The sequence below is a fragment of the Protopterus annectens genome, chromosome 2.part1 (genome assembly GCF_019279795.1).
Source record: "Protopterus annectens isolate FY-2018-M chromosome 2.part1, PAN1.0, whole genome shotgun sequence".
Lineage (NCBI taxonomy): Eukaryota > Metazoa > Chordata > Ceratodontiformes > Protopteridae > Protopterus > Protopterus annectens.
Window position 1 is genome coordinate 775,296,005 of NC_056729.1, and position 16,970 is coordinate 775,312,974.

Below are 16,970 nucleotides of genomic sequence, written 5' to 3' on the forward strand. Positions count from 1 at the left end.
ACTCTTAGACTTCATGCTGTGCAGATTGTTCTCTGGCAGTTAAGCACACTGTCAACAGTCAACAAATCAAGGAAACCAAGGATCATAGCCAGAGAACATGGCTGCTATGATGAAGCCCTTGTTTACTACAGTTGATTCCTTCCTTCTGTTACACCATAACTACTCTGGGGTGGAGGATCCACACACAAATACAGACACGGACTGATAGATGTGATCATCAGTCACAGTCCCTTATATGACTGCATGTATTCAGATGCTTGCTTGCAGTAAAATGAATGAACAAATATATAAATAATGACCAAGAAGTGTTTCATCTCACTGCTGTGAAGAAAGTCAAGTGGATTCCATTGCACCCTCTACCCAATGCTCTTCCAGCATTTTGGATCAAGAATCAGAGACAAAAAACTAACAATTAGGAACAGATTTTAAATATTTCTGTTATATACTTACAAAAGTTACATTAGCAAGCATTTTCTGAAGGATGCAGTCTTAAACTCGTATGCTTTATTTAGTGACTATAATCTATAACAGTTTGAGAGAAAACCACAAATTTTATAAGGAACAGACCAAAATAATTCATAATTTCTTTGCTCAGGAATTCTGGACAAAGCCAAAAATAATTGGGGGAGGCACCAACAGTGATAGATTTGAAATACTATTTTTATCAATATCAATTTGCTAACCAGGTAAACCCACCAAAGCAAGTGTGTTATTTCTCAAGGTTCACAAGAGAGGTGTCTCAGTGACTTGCTTTAAGTCACATTGTAGTCAAATTGAGGGGGGAGGATTCAAACCCTGTACTTTTTTGACAACGGGTAAATGTATATTAACACCTCAGTCTTTTAAGTGATAGACAACCCTAATTCAATTAAAAGATTAACAGAACCACAACAGGTTTTGCATGGACATGCATTTACCAAACAATAACAACTATGAAACTGTAATGACTGATTTACCAAGAAGGTCTGGAGGATTATGGCTTCAAGCTGTTAATGATCTGCCTCAAGGTTACAGAGTTTGCTTTTTTCTACCTTCAGCTGTGACTCTGAACAAGTCAATGAACCAGCAACCCCTGACTGGAGCACTTTATGCACACACACACACACCCTTCCTTCCTGACTGCTTGAAAATACAGTAAGACGTCTGCTGACTGCTGCCTAAAAAACCCCAGGCATCTGAGTACTTTAAAAATGTAGTGTTCTGATGACTGCGGCATAAGACCCGCTCTCTCCCATGATGGAAAAGTACTTGGTGAAACTGTGTTTGGGTGGAAACTGCACTATGAAAAGTGACTGTGCATGAGAGATTTGTTTAGCATTCCAAAGACAGGGGCAGTCAGGGACCCCACACTTTCACAGAGGATAGGGGATATGCCTCATAGCCCTGCCCCTGTTGCTTTTGGGATTTTTGTGTCCTGTTTGTTTGTTTATTCGATTAGCATTTTATTGTAACAGAAATATTGAGTGATTAGTGACTCCTGCTTGGTAGTATGTCTTTTTCAGGATCTGTTCACCTGTAGTTGGCTGTCTGTAACTTCACTGATCAGGTGATACATTCATGTTTTTGTCTTGAATTATTTAAGTTATAGTCTCATTATTTTTGAGTTATTCCACCCCTCATCATTTTTTCCTACTTCATGTATGTGAGTTTTGCTTTTTGTCTTTTCATGTACATATTTCATAACTTGCTAAAATTTAACATTCTTGTAACATTCAAGTATAACAACTTCCAGTGAAATTCCTTAGTGTCTCATTTAAAAGTCTTCAAAGGGGTCCAAATAGAGCACCAGTACATTTCTGTGGTAAATAGTAAAATCTATTCATTAGGAAAAGTTTGTATTCTGCTAAAAGATTTTAAAGGAATGCTTTCCTGTTTCTTTCTTTCTTAATGCTTTCACAATGGATAGCTTCTGTATTTTAAAGCATCGGGCTTCTTGTGTGGTAACTGTTGCTTAACATTACTCATGCTTAGTAATTTGTAATCAGTTTATTCATACATTTTTTCCAAAAATGATTCACAACAGCATAATAGATTTTTTTTATTTTTCACACCTCTCAGTTAATACATATCTTAGCTTATCTTTTTGTTTCACCTACATATACCTTTTTTTGCATAATCAGTAAACCATAACCAAACTTTCTGTGAGCTACATGAAAGAGTTTTTTTTAATAGAAAATCTGCATTCAATAATATTGCAATTTTGTGTTCTTATCCTTCTTACATATATTGGTATTCTATACATTTCTGAGATCTAAAGTTTCCTCTCAGATGTTAAATGAGGGCTGATGGAAACTGTTCACTCTGTGATGTTGCAGTCTTTAAATATAACTATTCTCAATTGTTTAGGGAAAAAGCAGTTTCAGCTGCATGTCTGTTGTAGCAATATTCTAATGTTTTAAGCCATCCTAGATGAGCAAACAGTGTGTAAGAACATGTACTGGACTTTAATCTTTCAGCCTACAAATATTTATCCTGTCTTTCTTGTGTACAGATTAAGAATGTGCAAGTATAATTCTCAGAACAACCCATTTGTGAAGTGTGCCCAACACTGCTGTACTGTATTCTCAAGAGTAGCTTACTGCATGTGAAGACCAAAATCAACTTATTTCAAAAAAAGCCATTTTTCCCTCAAAAAAGTTTATCAGCTAACCGAGATTTCTGTCTCTCGGCTGTTCATATACAAATAACCCAACAGACATTGTCCCTATGAATGTTGTATAGGTAAGCACTCCCTTATTGTTAATGTGCCATCCCTTTCAGTAGTCTGTTCCCCTTTTATCACTTAATAGGTTCATAGGATGATACTAGGCTATTGGCCCGGAGGCCCTTATAAGCCTAGCCAAGAATTTTGCCCATGTTCCCACAAAGTCAGTACCTGTTTCTTCTGTCCAGCAGGGACACAGGTGAGATCCCAGGGGTGTATTTTCTGTTTCCCATCCAGTCATCCAGGTTGCTCTTAAAGAGGGCTAGTGAGGTACTCTGCTTGACATGGAGAGGCAGTCTGCTCCACAGATGGGGGGGTCTTTGGGACACAAATCTATCCCGCCAACAAGTTCTGTTAATGTCACAGACCAGGTTGAGGCCTTGTGTGCGGGTTGTGCAAATGGAGTTTGACTTACGGATATGCAGCAACTCCATCAAGGCTGGGTCTCAGACGGCCTTGTATGCCTGACACAGGTCACCTCTGAGTAGTGAGTATGAGACTGAGTAGAGGGACAAGGCTTTTAGCTTGTCTGTATAGGATAGGTGTTTTGAGACCCTCTGTGTTCTCTGCATCTGCTGCATGTGCTTGGCAAGGTACATGCCGAAGGGGGCATTGTACTTGATAATGGGTCTGATAAGGGAGGAGTACAGGGATGTTATGACCATCTTGTTCCTGAATGATATACCCTTATTTATGAGGTGGGCCACGTAGAAAGCCTTCTGTACAATGGAGAAAATGTGGTGGTGAAAAGTCAGGTTGCTGTCAACCTGGGTGCCCAAGTCCCTCCCAGCCAATTCCATGTTTAGTACATTGGTATTAATGTGAAGATTAACGGGGATGCCATTTTCCCCAAAGGAGTTAATGATGCATTTCTTGGCATTCAGTTTGAGGACATGCTTCTGGCACCAGTCATTAGTTTGGGTAAGGGTGTCTTGGAGGATGTTCACATCAGTAGGGGAATTTAAGACAGCACCCAACTTGCAATCATCTGCAAACCTGGTCAGCCACAGACCACTGGTTTTGGCTTGCACCTCAGAAAAGTATATCCCAAACAGTAGAGGCCCCAAGACCGATCCTTGGGGTATGACGCTCATTACGGGTCCACTACCAGAAGTGGCTCCCTTATTTTGACTGAGTGGGTTCTATCAGTGAGCCATTTAGCTATCCATCTGGCAGCATGCAGGTTGATGCCTAGCTCGGAGAGTTTATTTATTATAACCAAGTGGGGAATGGTGTCAAAGGCTTTGGCTAGGTCAAGGTAGGTGGTGTGCACAGTCTTCCCCTCGTCCATGACCTTGGTGACTGTTTCGAAGAAGTCGATCAAGTTTAACAGGCATGATCTCCCTTTGACAAAACCAAACTGTGTGGGGTCAAGCATTTGGAGGTTGCCAATGTCCTTGTTTATAAGGTGCATGGTAATGTGTTCCATGGCCTTGCAGGCTAATTAGGCTGATGGGCCTAAAATTGCCTGGGTCAGTGGATGCTCCACATTTGTGTATAGGGATGACAGTGGCTATCCTCCATTCGGCTGGGATGAAGCCAGTGCTCAGGTTTTGGTTGAATAGGGTGCCTACTAGTGTTGAGAGCTCTTGCCTGAGTTCATGTAGGACGCAGCCAGGGATGTTGTTGAGTCCCATGGACGCTGTATTTTTTGCCTTTGAGAAGGCATTAAAGACCTACTCCCTGGTGATGAGGGGAGGGGGGCAGGTGCTGGGGATGTCCTGGTTTACTGATTGGGGGAACAGGGGTTTTCCCTGAACTTGTCTGCCAGGAGGTTGGCTATATCTGTGGCATTTGCATATGTAGTGTTCTTTAACCACCAGTTCAGAGCAGATTTTAGTGCTACCTTTGAGATTGCTGACATATGTGAAGAAGGCCTTGTGATTGTCCTTAGTGGATGTGGCCAATTTGGACTCTTAGTTAGCCGTAAAGGATTTCACCAGTGACCGTATTTGCTTGTTCAGTCAAAGGAGAGAGTACTTTAAACTTGTCACCTGCTCCTTCCTGGTCCTGGACGGCAATTTTGTCCCTTTATTATAGACTTTGTTTATTGCTGCTGTCCAACAGACAGGTTTATTCTTTTTTGAGGAAGATGATTTGGTTCTGTCAGGCATTGCTGAGTGCATGCAGCTATGTGGGTGCTCATATAGTTTTTTGTTATAGGCTTGGACATTAGTGCTAGTTCTAAATGTGGCTGTGAAGCTGCTTATACCTGCTCTTAGGAAGTTATAATCAGCTTTGGAAAAGTGTTTTTGTTTGACCCTGGCAAGGGCGGTGGGGTCAGGGGAGATGGTGACTTCGAAAGTAATCACTTTATGGTCGGGTCTTACCAAGGAGAATGACACTGTAGGGGTGATACAGTGGCTACTGATGTTGGTTAGTACCAAGTCCTGGATATTTTCACCTCTTGTGGGGGGTGTCGAACTGCTGATCCAATGCAGTGGCATTGATGAAGTCGAGGAATCTTTGGGCATTCATGTTTGGGCTAGAAGTGGTCTTCCACTGTATGGTTGGGTAGTTAAAGTCGCCCAGGAGCAGGGTAAAGGGTTGAATCTTGATGGATTCAAGTAAGTCCAGATAGGTGGAGTGGATGTCCTGAGTCATGGTTGGGGGTCTGTAGCTAGCTATGATTTGAACAGGTGTTTTGTCAACACTTTACTGCACCTGGAGTGTCTCTTGCACCATTCTGTTTGACCAGCCTGGAGGTGCGTATGTCTTTGATAAGTATTGAAACTCCACCTCCTTTGGCTTTGTAGCCCTCCATTTGGGGTCTTTAAGTATGGTAGGACGAGTAACCTAGTAAGGCTGGGGTGCTCTCCGCAGCTTTGAACCACGTTTCAATGACTGCACAAATGTCAACATCTTCCAGGGTAAAGAATGCTTGCAGTGAGTGCAGTTTCATGTTAAGACTCTTAGCGTTTAGCAACATGGCCTTTAAATTTCATTTAGAAGAATTTTTCACTTTGGTAATTTTGTCCTCATAACTTTGCCTAAAAAAGGCACTGTGAGGGAAGCAAGGGCCTTTGCCAGAAGCCTAAAGCCCAGGGGAGACAGATGAAGGCCCTCTCTGGCAAAGCATCGTGGCCTGTCAGTAATGTCCACCCAGGCTGTCGGGTACTGGACCCCCTTGTAATGACACCAGAAACTAAGCCAATTGTTAGTCATTCATTTTCTGTTTGTATTGAGGCATCATCCTGAGTGACAGTAGGATGCTGCTTAAGACTAGGGACATACCTGCTGGGGACACATATTCAGCGAGCTCAATCATGTCTCTCTTTATATAGTCCAGAGAGGTACGTCTCAAGTCATTCACACCAACATGAACTATGGCAGAGTCATAAGAGTACCTGTTGAGAGCAAGGACGGCCTTTGGTCAACTGGTGCCCTAGGCAAAACGTCTCCACAGCACCGCCCCCACACCACCTAGTGCCCCCATCCTGGTCTACCTGCACCATCCAGATTACTGGAAAAATGCCCCTGCTAGAGTGGCGCCCTAGGCAGCCGCCTAGTTGGCCTATGCTTAAGGCTGACTATGGTTGAGAGGCTTGTGTGTGTGCGTGATATGGCAGATTCTTGCACCTGACAAGCAACTTACAGTGACTTTCTCCTTGTCTAGCCTGGTGAGGGGCACATCTGTCTGTCTCACGATAGTCTCTTGCTAGTATGTTGGATTTGTGGCTGGGCCTTAGAGGCTGTGAGACACAGGTGTGTGTACTATGTGTGGTGTTTGGTGCTGTGGGTTGCGGTGTGTGTGTGTGTGTGTGTGTGTGTGTGTGTGTGTGTGTGTGTGTGTGTGTGTGTGTGTGTGTGTGTGTGTGTTTTTTTTTGCCTTAGGCATGTTTTTGTTGAGAACCTCCGCATATGTGGGAGTGTGTTGTACAGGTGTGGGTGGTGTTAGAGGTATGGTGTTTGAGCAGACAGCCTTCTCAGTGCCAGATATACTGGCTTGTGATTGAGACAGCAAGGACTATAGGTTCTTAATGTAATCGCATCTCTCATGTATTGTGCTCCTAGGTGGTAGTAGAGGGTTGTCCTTGTACATGCAGTTGCTACAGTGTCTGAGGATGCCCATATCAAACAGACCAGCAGGAGAAACCATAGGAAATTGTTCGCCCATGGTTGTCTGAATCTGTGGAAAAGAGGACAGGGATAGTACAGTGGATACTGTTTGAGGAGAGTACCTATTGGTTTGAGTAGGGCTGGATAAAATCAATACAGTAGCTGCAAGGGAGGGTCTTACTTACACAGGAGTGCTGGTAAGGGAAAAATGTGGCTGAAATACATCGTAAAGGGTTAAAACAGCACAGCAGCTGTGAGCGGCGCACAAACCCATGCAAACGCAGGGTTTAAGTACCACAAAAACTAAAGTACAATAGAAACACTCAAATTGACCAATCAACCATTGTCCCTGAGCTCTTAGCTAAACGCCCTATGCTAGAAAAGTTCCAACCAGTTCACTTACTCCCACTAAGTGCAGGTAGGCACCAGCCAACACAAGATGACGTAGCAGGAAACACAGGAATCGCACAAAACTGGATACAGCAGAACCTGTAACCAGACTTTGCTAAAGATATTTAAACTCTGTTTCGGTTGATTTAACACAGGAGAACTGATACACACTTAAATATAACAGTAGAACAGTTCATGCTCAGTTAATTAAACAGTTTAACAGTAAAACTGTGAAAAAATATAGTGCAGATGTAATGCAGGTTAATAAAACAGCATAATTAATCAAATACAAGTGCAGTGTAAGTCAGAATAGATTGAAAAATGACATTTTTGTAGATTCTCACAGCAGCAGCTTTGAAATCAGCACAGGGTAGATGCAGAATGCTCACCACCTTGTAGCTCGACTAAAACAATACGGCCACTGTGAGATATCATGCCCATTTCCCAGAATCCATCCACCTGAAATGAAGAAATTTATCATCTTTCAATAGTTTACCATAACAAATAAAGCAGTCTGGTCTTTGTGTTTTATGCCCTGTATGTTAACCAACTTTGTCCACTGCTTTGTCTATCCCCCACCCATACCCATTTGCTTGTCAATGGACTAATTTCATTCTCTGAGATTTTTATTACTTCAACAGTGTCTTTTTTTTCTTTTTTTTTTCCTTCAGAGGTGATTCCACAGTAGATATTCAGCTTTACTTGTGAGCTGCATTTGAAAATATTTTCTGGTTTTAAGATGCGTTTGTGAGCTAACAGTGAATGAAAGTGCTAACTTCTGGTGTCCGTGTCTTTTGGTCTTGGTATGGAGCAGTGTTTTTTAGTTTTCCAGTGATTTTGTGTCTTTTCAAGTTTCTTGAAGTTTGCTTGTCGATTGAATGTTACATGTTTCAGAGCTGTCCAGATTAAACGGGTGTCCCTACTTTCCTGTTGGTATCTCAAGATTTATATGACTATCTATTTTAAAGTGTTTTAAATGTTTGATTATTTTCTGAGTATATTATTTACAGGGCTTCTGTGTAGGGAGTCTGGCGTATCAGAACTTGGTGTTGCATTAAAACCTGTATCTGTCATTTAGAGGAGGTTTCCAGCCATAAGAAAGTAACTTCTATAGTGAAGTAATTGTTTTATGCTGCCCGTTTTAACATCATGTAATCTGCTTCTTTGCCATACAGGCATGCATTCTTGTACACTATTTGTTTTCTTCTGTTGTTTGTACTCCTGCTTTATTTATTTACTTTTGTTAGGTTAGTGTCATAGGGTTTGTGGTATATTTTAAAAGGGAGACCTGGGTGTTAGTTACACTGATAGGGGAATTTGGCTAGGACATGAGAGATGTGTTAGGGACACACACGGACAGTAATCTAGCCTTTGACCGTCATGTGTCTACACTAGTGAGGAAATCATTCTATGTTGCACAACTTATCCAGGTCCAAGGAAGACATTGTTCCACTGTATTCACCATTCATCAGACCTGTCATTGAGTACAGTGCCCTCTTTGGTGTGTACCTAACCAGGCATATATAACAGTTGGAACGTCCACAAAGGTTCCTCACTAAAAGAATACAGGGCGTAAGTAACATGTCCTGTGCAGACAACTTCAAAGACCTATCCTGTATTTTGTCTTCTACAGGCTATTGAGGGGAGATCTATGTCTGGCATACAGGGCATTGTCAAATCCCACTCTGATGGACCTCCTGCATATCCACAAAACAAACAACATGAGAATTACCTGTTCTAAAGACTTAAACCTTGCCTATGATATAAGTAGGACCTGATGGAGAGACAGGTATGTATCACAGGGACTACCCAGTCTCTGAGACAGGTATGTATCTCGGGGACTACCCAGTCTTTGAGACGGGTATGTATCTCAGAGACTACTCAATCTCTGAGATGGGTATGTATCTCAGAGACTACCCAGTCTCTGAGATGGGTATGTATCTCCGAGACTACCCAGTCTCTGAGATGGGTATGTATCTCAGAGACTACCCAGTCTCTGAGACAGGTATGTATCTCAGAGACTACCCAGTCTTTGAGACAGGTATGTACTCAGAGACTACCCAGTTTCTGGAAAAGACTGCCCATCCATGTGAAGCATAGTTACTCCCTAGCCCAATTCAAGTGTAACTTGGACAGTTGGATGGGGAACATGAAATTCATCCATGGTTTGGCACCTATGTGTCTAATTAACACAGGCTGCCTGTAAACGGTTCATGTCCCAGGCCACTGCTTGTACTTATTAAGGGTATCAGACCTTGTCAGAGATTTGGAATACATGGCTAGGCTTAAAAAGGCCCTTGTGGTCGTTAGCCTAATAAACACCTATGAACCTATGATGATATACTGAGGCATGATTATTGCTAATTGAAAATGTTACCCCTGTCTCTTTCGGTGGGTCTATATCACTTAATCGAATCTCACATTGTCGAAGCTCTTTTCGTCAAACACCTTTTAATCGCACTCACAAATAAGTGAACAGACTTTTTATCAAAGTTTTTCCTATTGTAAAATAACTGCTGACCACCATATGAAATTTACACTTTTCTCCACTGTAGTGTGATCTCGGAGTTGGTATATTTAGTTAAGGGGGATATGGAGGGTGAAGCCCCCCACCTGGGTAGGTTTTAAGTTTTATGATTTTTTTTTCCTCTGTCACTAGGGTGGCCTACCATTGTTTTGCCCTAGGAAAAACTTCAGTGAAAAGTCTGTTCACTTATTTGTGAGTTCTGTTAAAAGGTGTTCGACTAAGAGGGGCTTGACGATGTGAGATTCTATTAAGTGATATAGACCCTCTTTCAGTAAGTGCTGTGATATCTTTAACATTTGCCTAAGCTGCCACTAACTTGAAAAATTGGGATTTTGGCTTAACATCTCAAGCAAAATGAAACACTTCAGGAAAGAGTATGTATTGATCTGCATTGTCATTATTGGAACATGAAACAGAGTACCTACTGTGAGAATAAAACCCGCAGCCCTTTTGATCTTCCAGACAACAAAGGTAGTGTGGAGCCCGCTGAACTGCTGACATTATGTCATTGTCTTGTCTAGTGCTATCAGTTTATGCAGTAGCTAGCCGAGTGGCCTCTTATTCAGTGCTGTGATTGTAGGCTCAGTTGTACCCCACTTTTCTATGAATGTGTTAATGTTCTACAGTGGCCAATATTGCAGTACAGTTATCAAATTGAAAGCACACACATATAACTGATATTTTTTCTTTTTTTGTTTACTACTGTAAGATTAGAATTAACATTGGTTGCTCAGAAATGTTAGTGGACCTTTGAAAGCATCTCTTCTTTAACCACTGGGAACATTCTACAGTGGTTGTATATCGGTAGAAATGTCAGGGAGAAACCCCGGGTCTGCAACTGGTGATAGGTATGACCTTCTAATTTTTGACCATGCAAATAACAAGTTGTTCCACTGAGCAAGACCACTTGTTTCAGGGCTGCATAGTCTTGAGTATTTGTAGCATACCTTGCTTTAGTTGAGGAGGTCAAGTTTGTTTTTATCTGTAGTTGTCCAGCTGAATGGGAGTAAATTATATGAAATATGAATAAATGTGTTAAAAAAGTTACCTGATTGCCATTGTTAATAGCTGTTGTAATGCAGACAGTCATTTCATATTTTGTTACACCAATAAAAGAAATGTGACTTTTTAATTGGTATCTTTTTTATAGCTGCAGCAAAGATGACTGCGATTAAGCATGCCTTGCAGCGGGACATTTTCACTCCAAATGATGAACGCCTGTTAAGCATTGTCAATGTCTGCAAAGCAGGCAAGAAAAAGAAAAACTGCTTTCTGTGTGCTACAGGTACGTGTACTTTACGTTCTTTAGGCAAGTCTGAATATATAACATTACTTAAAGATTATGGTGATTTCCTTGCGTGGAACTGGATAAGAAAAGAGATTGGTAATTTGTATTAGTGCAGATCTCTTTTGTGGAATGTCCGGAAACACATTGATCTATCTTGAGCAAGTCATTCAACTTCAGTCTATTTACTTCTCTAATGTAGCTATGTGTCTGTGTACCTGTCATGCTAGCTTTTTGTCTTTCATTAGGTATGTCTTTGTTTATAGCCAGTTAAGTGAATTAGTCCAATGTACCCTTTAAAAAATATTACCCACGCCATAGGCAAGTAACATACAGTGTACAGCAGAAATGTATTGCACATTTATAATAGAGTAATTGTACAACATGGGTTACAAAATCTGTGACGGTGTAATACAGAGCATGCTGTACATCACATAGTATGCAAATGGAAGTAGATGTGATTCAAGCCCAAGTAGTTTTGTAGCACAGTACCTTAACCACTGTGATATATTGCTTCCAGACATTTTAACTACAGGTCTTTTAGTGTTGCACTTCAATACTGGGTAATTTCAGTGGTTAAGATTATGTAGTTCAAGCTGGTGGTGTTTTTGAATAGCTTCACTCTGCAGAGGTCTTGCCAGGCCAGGCCATCTTGATTTGGTCACCGCTAAGATGCACTGGTTGGGTCCTGTGGACTGTAGTGTATCTAGAGTGCTCTAAATCCTTTAACACTGTACCTCAAAGGAGGCTGGTAGTTAAATGAAAAGCTGTGGAAGTAAAGTCCTGACTAGTTGTAGAACTTGAAATAGATGCTGGCAGTTAGGGAACTGTAAGAAGAATATTTGGTAACAAGTACACTGATACAGATTTCATTGCTGACATTAGACCTTTTTAGTAGTTTAGTGTTGATATCTCACTAGTGTTGGATAAGTTAACTTGCAATCTGATGATGCAGAGAGCAGTGCAGTACTTGCATAAGGAGACAGATAGTTGTCACAGACTTTGGTTGCTTGCAAGCTGTGTGTGCATTTAGCAGCTGAGATTAATGTTAAGAAGTGCAAGGTTTTGTACTTTGCTAGTGGAAATGCATGGGAATGTACAAGCTTGGAGGGATGACCTTAAATGGAAAAAGATGTGTGCCTCACAATTGTCCTCTAAAGAACTGCTGAAACATCTGTTGTATAATTTGATCAGACATAATCTAGACCTCCTTCGTCAGCTTGCAGAAATTGGGCAGGCTTGGCAAGTGAAACTTTTTCTTGGGTTGCAGGTCCTTCCCCTTATTCATAATGTTCAGTATTCCCCACTGCTTCTGCAGAGCTTCCCTGCTGTGCAGTAAGCTTGCAAAATGGCCACAGACTGTTTTCTTTTTTTTTTCTGTGATCCATCTTGTTCTTGGTGTATTGTCTTCTGACTTGCTATTTGGTAATAATTGTAGGTCATATAGTTCCTATTTTATTATTAGTTTTATTTGCTTCCCATCAAGACTACATCCTTGTAGGCCCTGCCTTTTCATCAACCTCTACTTGCAACAGTTTTCTATCCCCTTTGACCTTTTTTGGCTTTAGTTTTGTGTTGTCTTTGTTTACTAGTGTCTTTTCTCTCTGTCTATCTCGTTGTGGGTTTACTTCCTAATTTTGAATAATTATTTTATGCTTAGTTATGATAGGCAAGGCTTCAGGTTTAAAAAGGTGTCAGTCTTGTGAGCACAAGATGGTTCCCCAAGACTGCCATGTGTTATGCCAAATGTCATTTGATCCTGAACATTTAACAGTGGGGTTGATATTTCTTTTTGGCAGCTATATTTTGATAGACAGAAAAAACTAAGCTGATTTTAAAATATGTGATCTAGGAATAGTCAATGATAAGATTAAGGACACACATACAAAGAAGCAGAGAATGTTATGATGTAGGGAGTGCTGTCGGTGTGTCTTAATTGCCTGTAAGTATTGTGGAGGACTGAGCTCCAAGACATTCTTTGCAAGATAGCTTGTCATTATCTGAGGTTTAACTGATTAAGTTATTTTTTTCCAGACTTTCATCCACGAAGTTTTTCAGGACCATTCATTCCTTCTGTAGCTCCTCTTTTACTGTTAACAGTTGTGCAATGAGCTGCACTGTATATTATGTTTCCTCAGTGCTGCCTTTAGCAGCCCAAAGCTTCTCTACATTTCCCAAAGTAGCTCATAGCTGCTGTATACTGCCCAAAGCAGCGTAAATTGCACCACATAGCTCATACTCTACAGTAGCTTAGTGACTCTCCATTGACCATTGTTACAGCTGATACCCAAATTGTTTTATTTCCTTTATTTTAGTCATGCAGTGTACCCCAATCAACCAAAATAAATTTACATTGTTTTCATTTGGTAACACAGTATAAACAACCTATAAGAAGCTATGCATAGCTCCATTCCTTCATGATATAGCCCATTAATTGTCTCATTAACTACATATAGTACACAATGGGATCTTAATTCTCAAAATCTCGTAATCAAGATGGGAGGTCAGCTGATTTTCATTTCTTTTGCCAGCCTCATAACAATTGGTATAGTTAGGCAGTGTGTAGTAACTGCCTTCTGCTTGCAGATATTGAAGTTTTATTCAACACAAGAAATTCTGTTTGTGAGAGATGCAGATATTTAACACTCTCACTTTCATAAAAAGCTGGACTGTGAGCATCTCATAAAACCACCACACCAAAATGTCTTGCACTGAGTCTGTAAAAAAACACATTGCCAAAACCTCCTGGACACATGTAGAACCCAGGTCTCAATGAAAATTGAACACCACATCACCTTCATGGACTTTCAACAGAGTCACCAAGAGTTAAAATATGGTTTTTCTTGTTGAAATTAGTCTTTCAAAACCCCCTTTAATTTTAATATATACTTAATTCCTTAGTTTAGAGAAAAATTTTATCCCTTCAAAAAAATATTTTTTTTTTTCCTTCCAAACCTCTTCTTCCTTTCCTTCTTCCTACAGACCTTTAATTCCCTAGTGGTGTGTGTGTGTTTTATTTATTTTTAAATCCTAGTTTTATTATTTATTTTATTTTTACTTGGTTAACTGTTAGTGTGTTTGTGTGTGTGTGTGTTTGTGTGTTTAAAAAAAAAAAAAAGAAGTTAAACCCGGTATACCAGACCAATGTACAATTTAAACATTTTTGGTGATTAGTGACAGTGTAGTAATACACACTGATTCTCCTGATGGTAGGCTGGACAATGATAAGGTGACAGCGAGCTGTCTGTCAAATGCCAGAGTCTCTGATATTGTAAGGGCCTTTAACTCATTTGCTCCAGTGGAGTTCTGGAAGTTTACAGTGCAACTTTGAATGGGTGGAGCCTGAGCTTTTTAATAGGTTCAAATTTTGCCCTCACATTTCAAACAAACTTTCATATCTCTGGAACCATGAAGTCATTAAAAACGAGTTATTTTTATAGTGGTGATATTCTTTGGTTCAAGGACAACTGGATTTTACAAGTCAGAGTAAACACAATAGTTGTCAAGTTTGTAGTAATTTGTAAACTACTTACAATATGTCAGCAAATACTCAAGTTGTACACATACTCTCAGCAGCATTTTGCTCATCAGTTGAGTGCATTCATATGAGGCTGAGCAGTTCTGCGTGTGCTACTTTGTTGTCGAGATATGTAGAAAAACCTGAAATTTATGACAGTATAAGTAAGTGTGATATAAACAACACCTGATATATCTTAACCTGCACTTGACAGAGGTCAAATGTCAATACAGTTGTATTTGCCATTGTGTAAGCCTTGAGATGAAATCTTTTAATACTTTGTATGTAACGTGGTTTAGAATTTCTTAATGCAAATATGAACAAGCTATATCTGACACCTTGTGGCATCAGTAGGCTGTCACTACAGTACATGTCACCAGGATGCAATGAGTTAAGACACTTTCACCTAACAAATATGACTGTGACTTGGTGGTCTCATGAGGGTAAACCACTTGGGATGCTAAATATGAAGGATGCACCAAAACGTATGTCTGAGCTCTCCAACCATGCCATAAATGCAGGTAAGATTCTGGTTCTGAGTGCAGTCCTTCCTTCTACAAGAATGACATGTAGGTAGAAAGAAAAGGTAATTGGCTTCAACCATTAGCTAAACAGATGATGTAATTCCAGGGTTGTCCAGTGTGTGCCATAATGGTATGAGATGTTTTACAGTATTTCTTGCTTTGTAAAGGATGGCCTGCACCTCTTGTCCCAGTGCTTATGCATACAGGCTAAAGCCTTTGCTGCTACCATAGTGCATTTACTAGGCAGAGTCCAACTAATGGACATCCCAGTGTAGCTAACATGTCATATCCAAAACAGGATCTTTTTAAAGTACGTCTGCTCAGTGCCAGAAATCTCAACAATAAACTGCCTGGCCTTGATGCTGTCTTTCATTTGAAATGCATCCATATCTGTGTAATTACTGAAACTTGGTTTTGTGCCTACTATGCCTTTGGACCCAGTGGCAACTCTGGTGGTCTCTCTGTATTTGTTGGGGACCATATCACCTCTAGGCAGATTCCCAGAGTCTCATAAACAGAACTCATTGAGCTCCAACTCACGCTAAACATGACCAGATATTAGCCTCTGAAAGTTATGTAACCTCCTAAATGTACTTGATTAACTCCCTATAATTAATAACTCAGTTATTTTGGCAGAATTTAACTACTCCTCAATAAACTGGAGTACCTATACTAGCAATGTTGGATATGTTCAACAGTTCTTAAAAAAACAAGACTTCCCTGTGCCAGATTCCCTTAGTATCTCCTTCCACAGTTAAGTCAGATCATAAACTAGTGACCTTCACCTTTTAAAATGCTATAAAACTAATATCTCAGAATTCTGGGTAGTCAAACATAGTAATCTCAAATTCTATGACTGAGTTTCAAAATTCAGTTTTAGCAGCATCATTCCAGACATTGCCACAGCAAATAGCTTCACAGAGGAGTTCTATGCCCAGTAAAATAAATGTATAGAACTGGTAATGCCAACTACATCTTTAAATATAATGGGAAATTAAAAAACAAACAACTGTGTCAACTATGTTGGTCCACAATCATGACTAATCTCTACAGTGAAAGAAAAGCAAAACTCTTTGAGGTACATAGCAAATTGAAAACCCTCATATCCATGATAATGTTAGAAAATTCACAAAAATTTGAAAACTACTGTTAGGTCTACTAAAGCAGCCCACAAACCTAGGTTAGCATCTGAAGCTAAGAACAATTACAGATCCTTCTTTAGCTACATTAGGGAACTTGGGAATAAAACCAAACTGAATTTACCTTTATTGGAACTAATTACTGTGACACAGTAGACCTCACCAATGTAATAGTAAACACATTCAGTACAAATTTTACCCCAGAGACAATTAGCCAAAACACAATTTTATCTCTGAATTTATCTCCACCACTGTTACTAAATAATATTTACTGAAAGTGCTCAATAAGACCGATGATACATCCTCCATGAGACCTGATAATTTACCTACCTATTTATTGAATAGTACTAAGCAAGCCTGGCGGAGCCACTCTTGCATTTGTTTTCCAGGGTAGTACACTGATTGCAATTGACCATTTGCAGGTATTGCCCAGGTGGCACAAATTCACAAAGAAAATGAAAGTGGATCAGAGAGGCAGTTAACTGTACATATCAAAAACAGAAAGTAATATGATATTACAAAAAGTGCAGATAGTTGATAGATGTAGCAACAATTGTGAGAGAAATGTATATTTTACATAGTTATATTTCAGGTTTACATCATGGTAGAAATGCTGTGGGAGTAATGAGAGTCAGGGCAAGAGTAAGAGGGGTTGGTAGTTGAACTAGAGGAAGGCTAATGGTAGAGAGATCCTTGGGTGATGTGGCCTTATATGTGGTAAGTACAGTTGGATTTGGTGTGGAGGAAGTTTTAAAAACCTTTATTAAATTAGCACTTAGGACATAGAGAAACATACATTAACAGAAAAGAAAACACACCATGTTA

General features: G+C 40.1%; 1 protein-coding gene across 1 annotated transcript in view; it reads left to right on the forward strand.

The window, feature by feature from the left end:
• Positions 1-16,970, forward strand: part of EXOC1 (exocyst complex component 1) — a 1,123,278-nt gene that overhangs the window by 41,635 nt on the left and 1,064,673 nt on the right. Inside the window, exon 2 of the mRNA XM_044062479.1 lies at positions 10,831-10,965. Coding sequence (XP_043918414.1) covers positions 10,842-10,965 — 124 coding nt within the window. The 5' untranslated portion in view covers positions 10,831-10,841. The remainder of the gene's footprint in view (positions 1-10,830; positions 10,966-16,970) is intronic.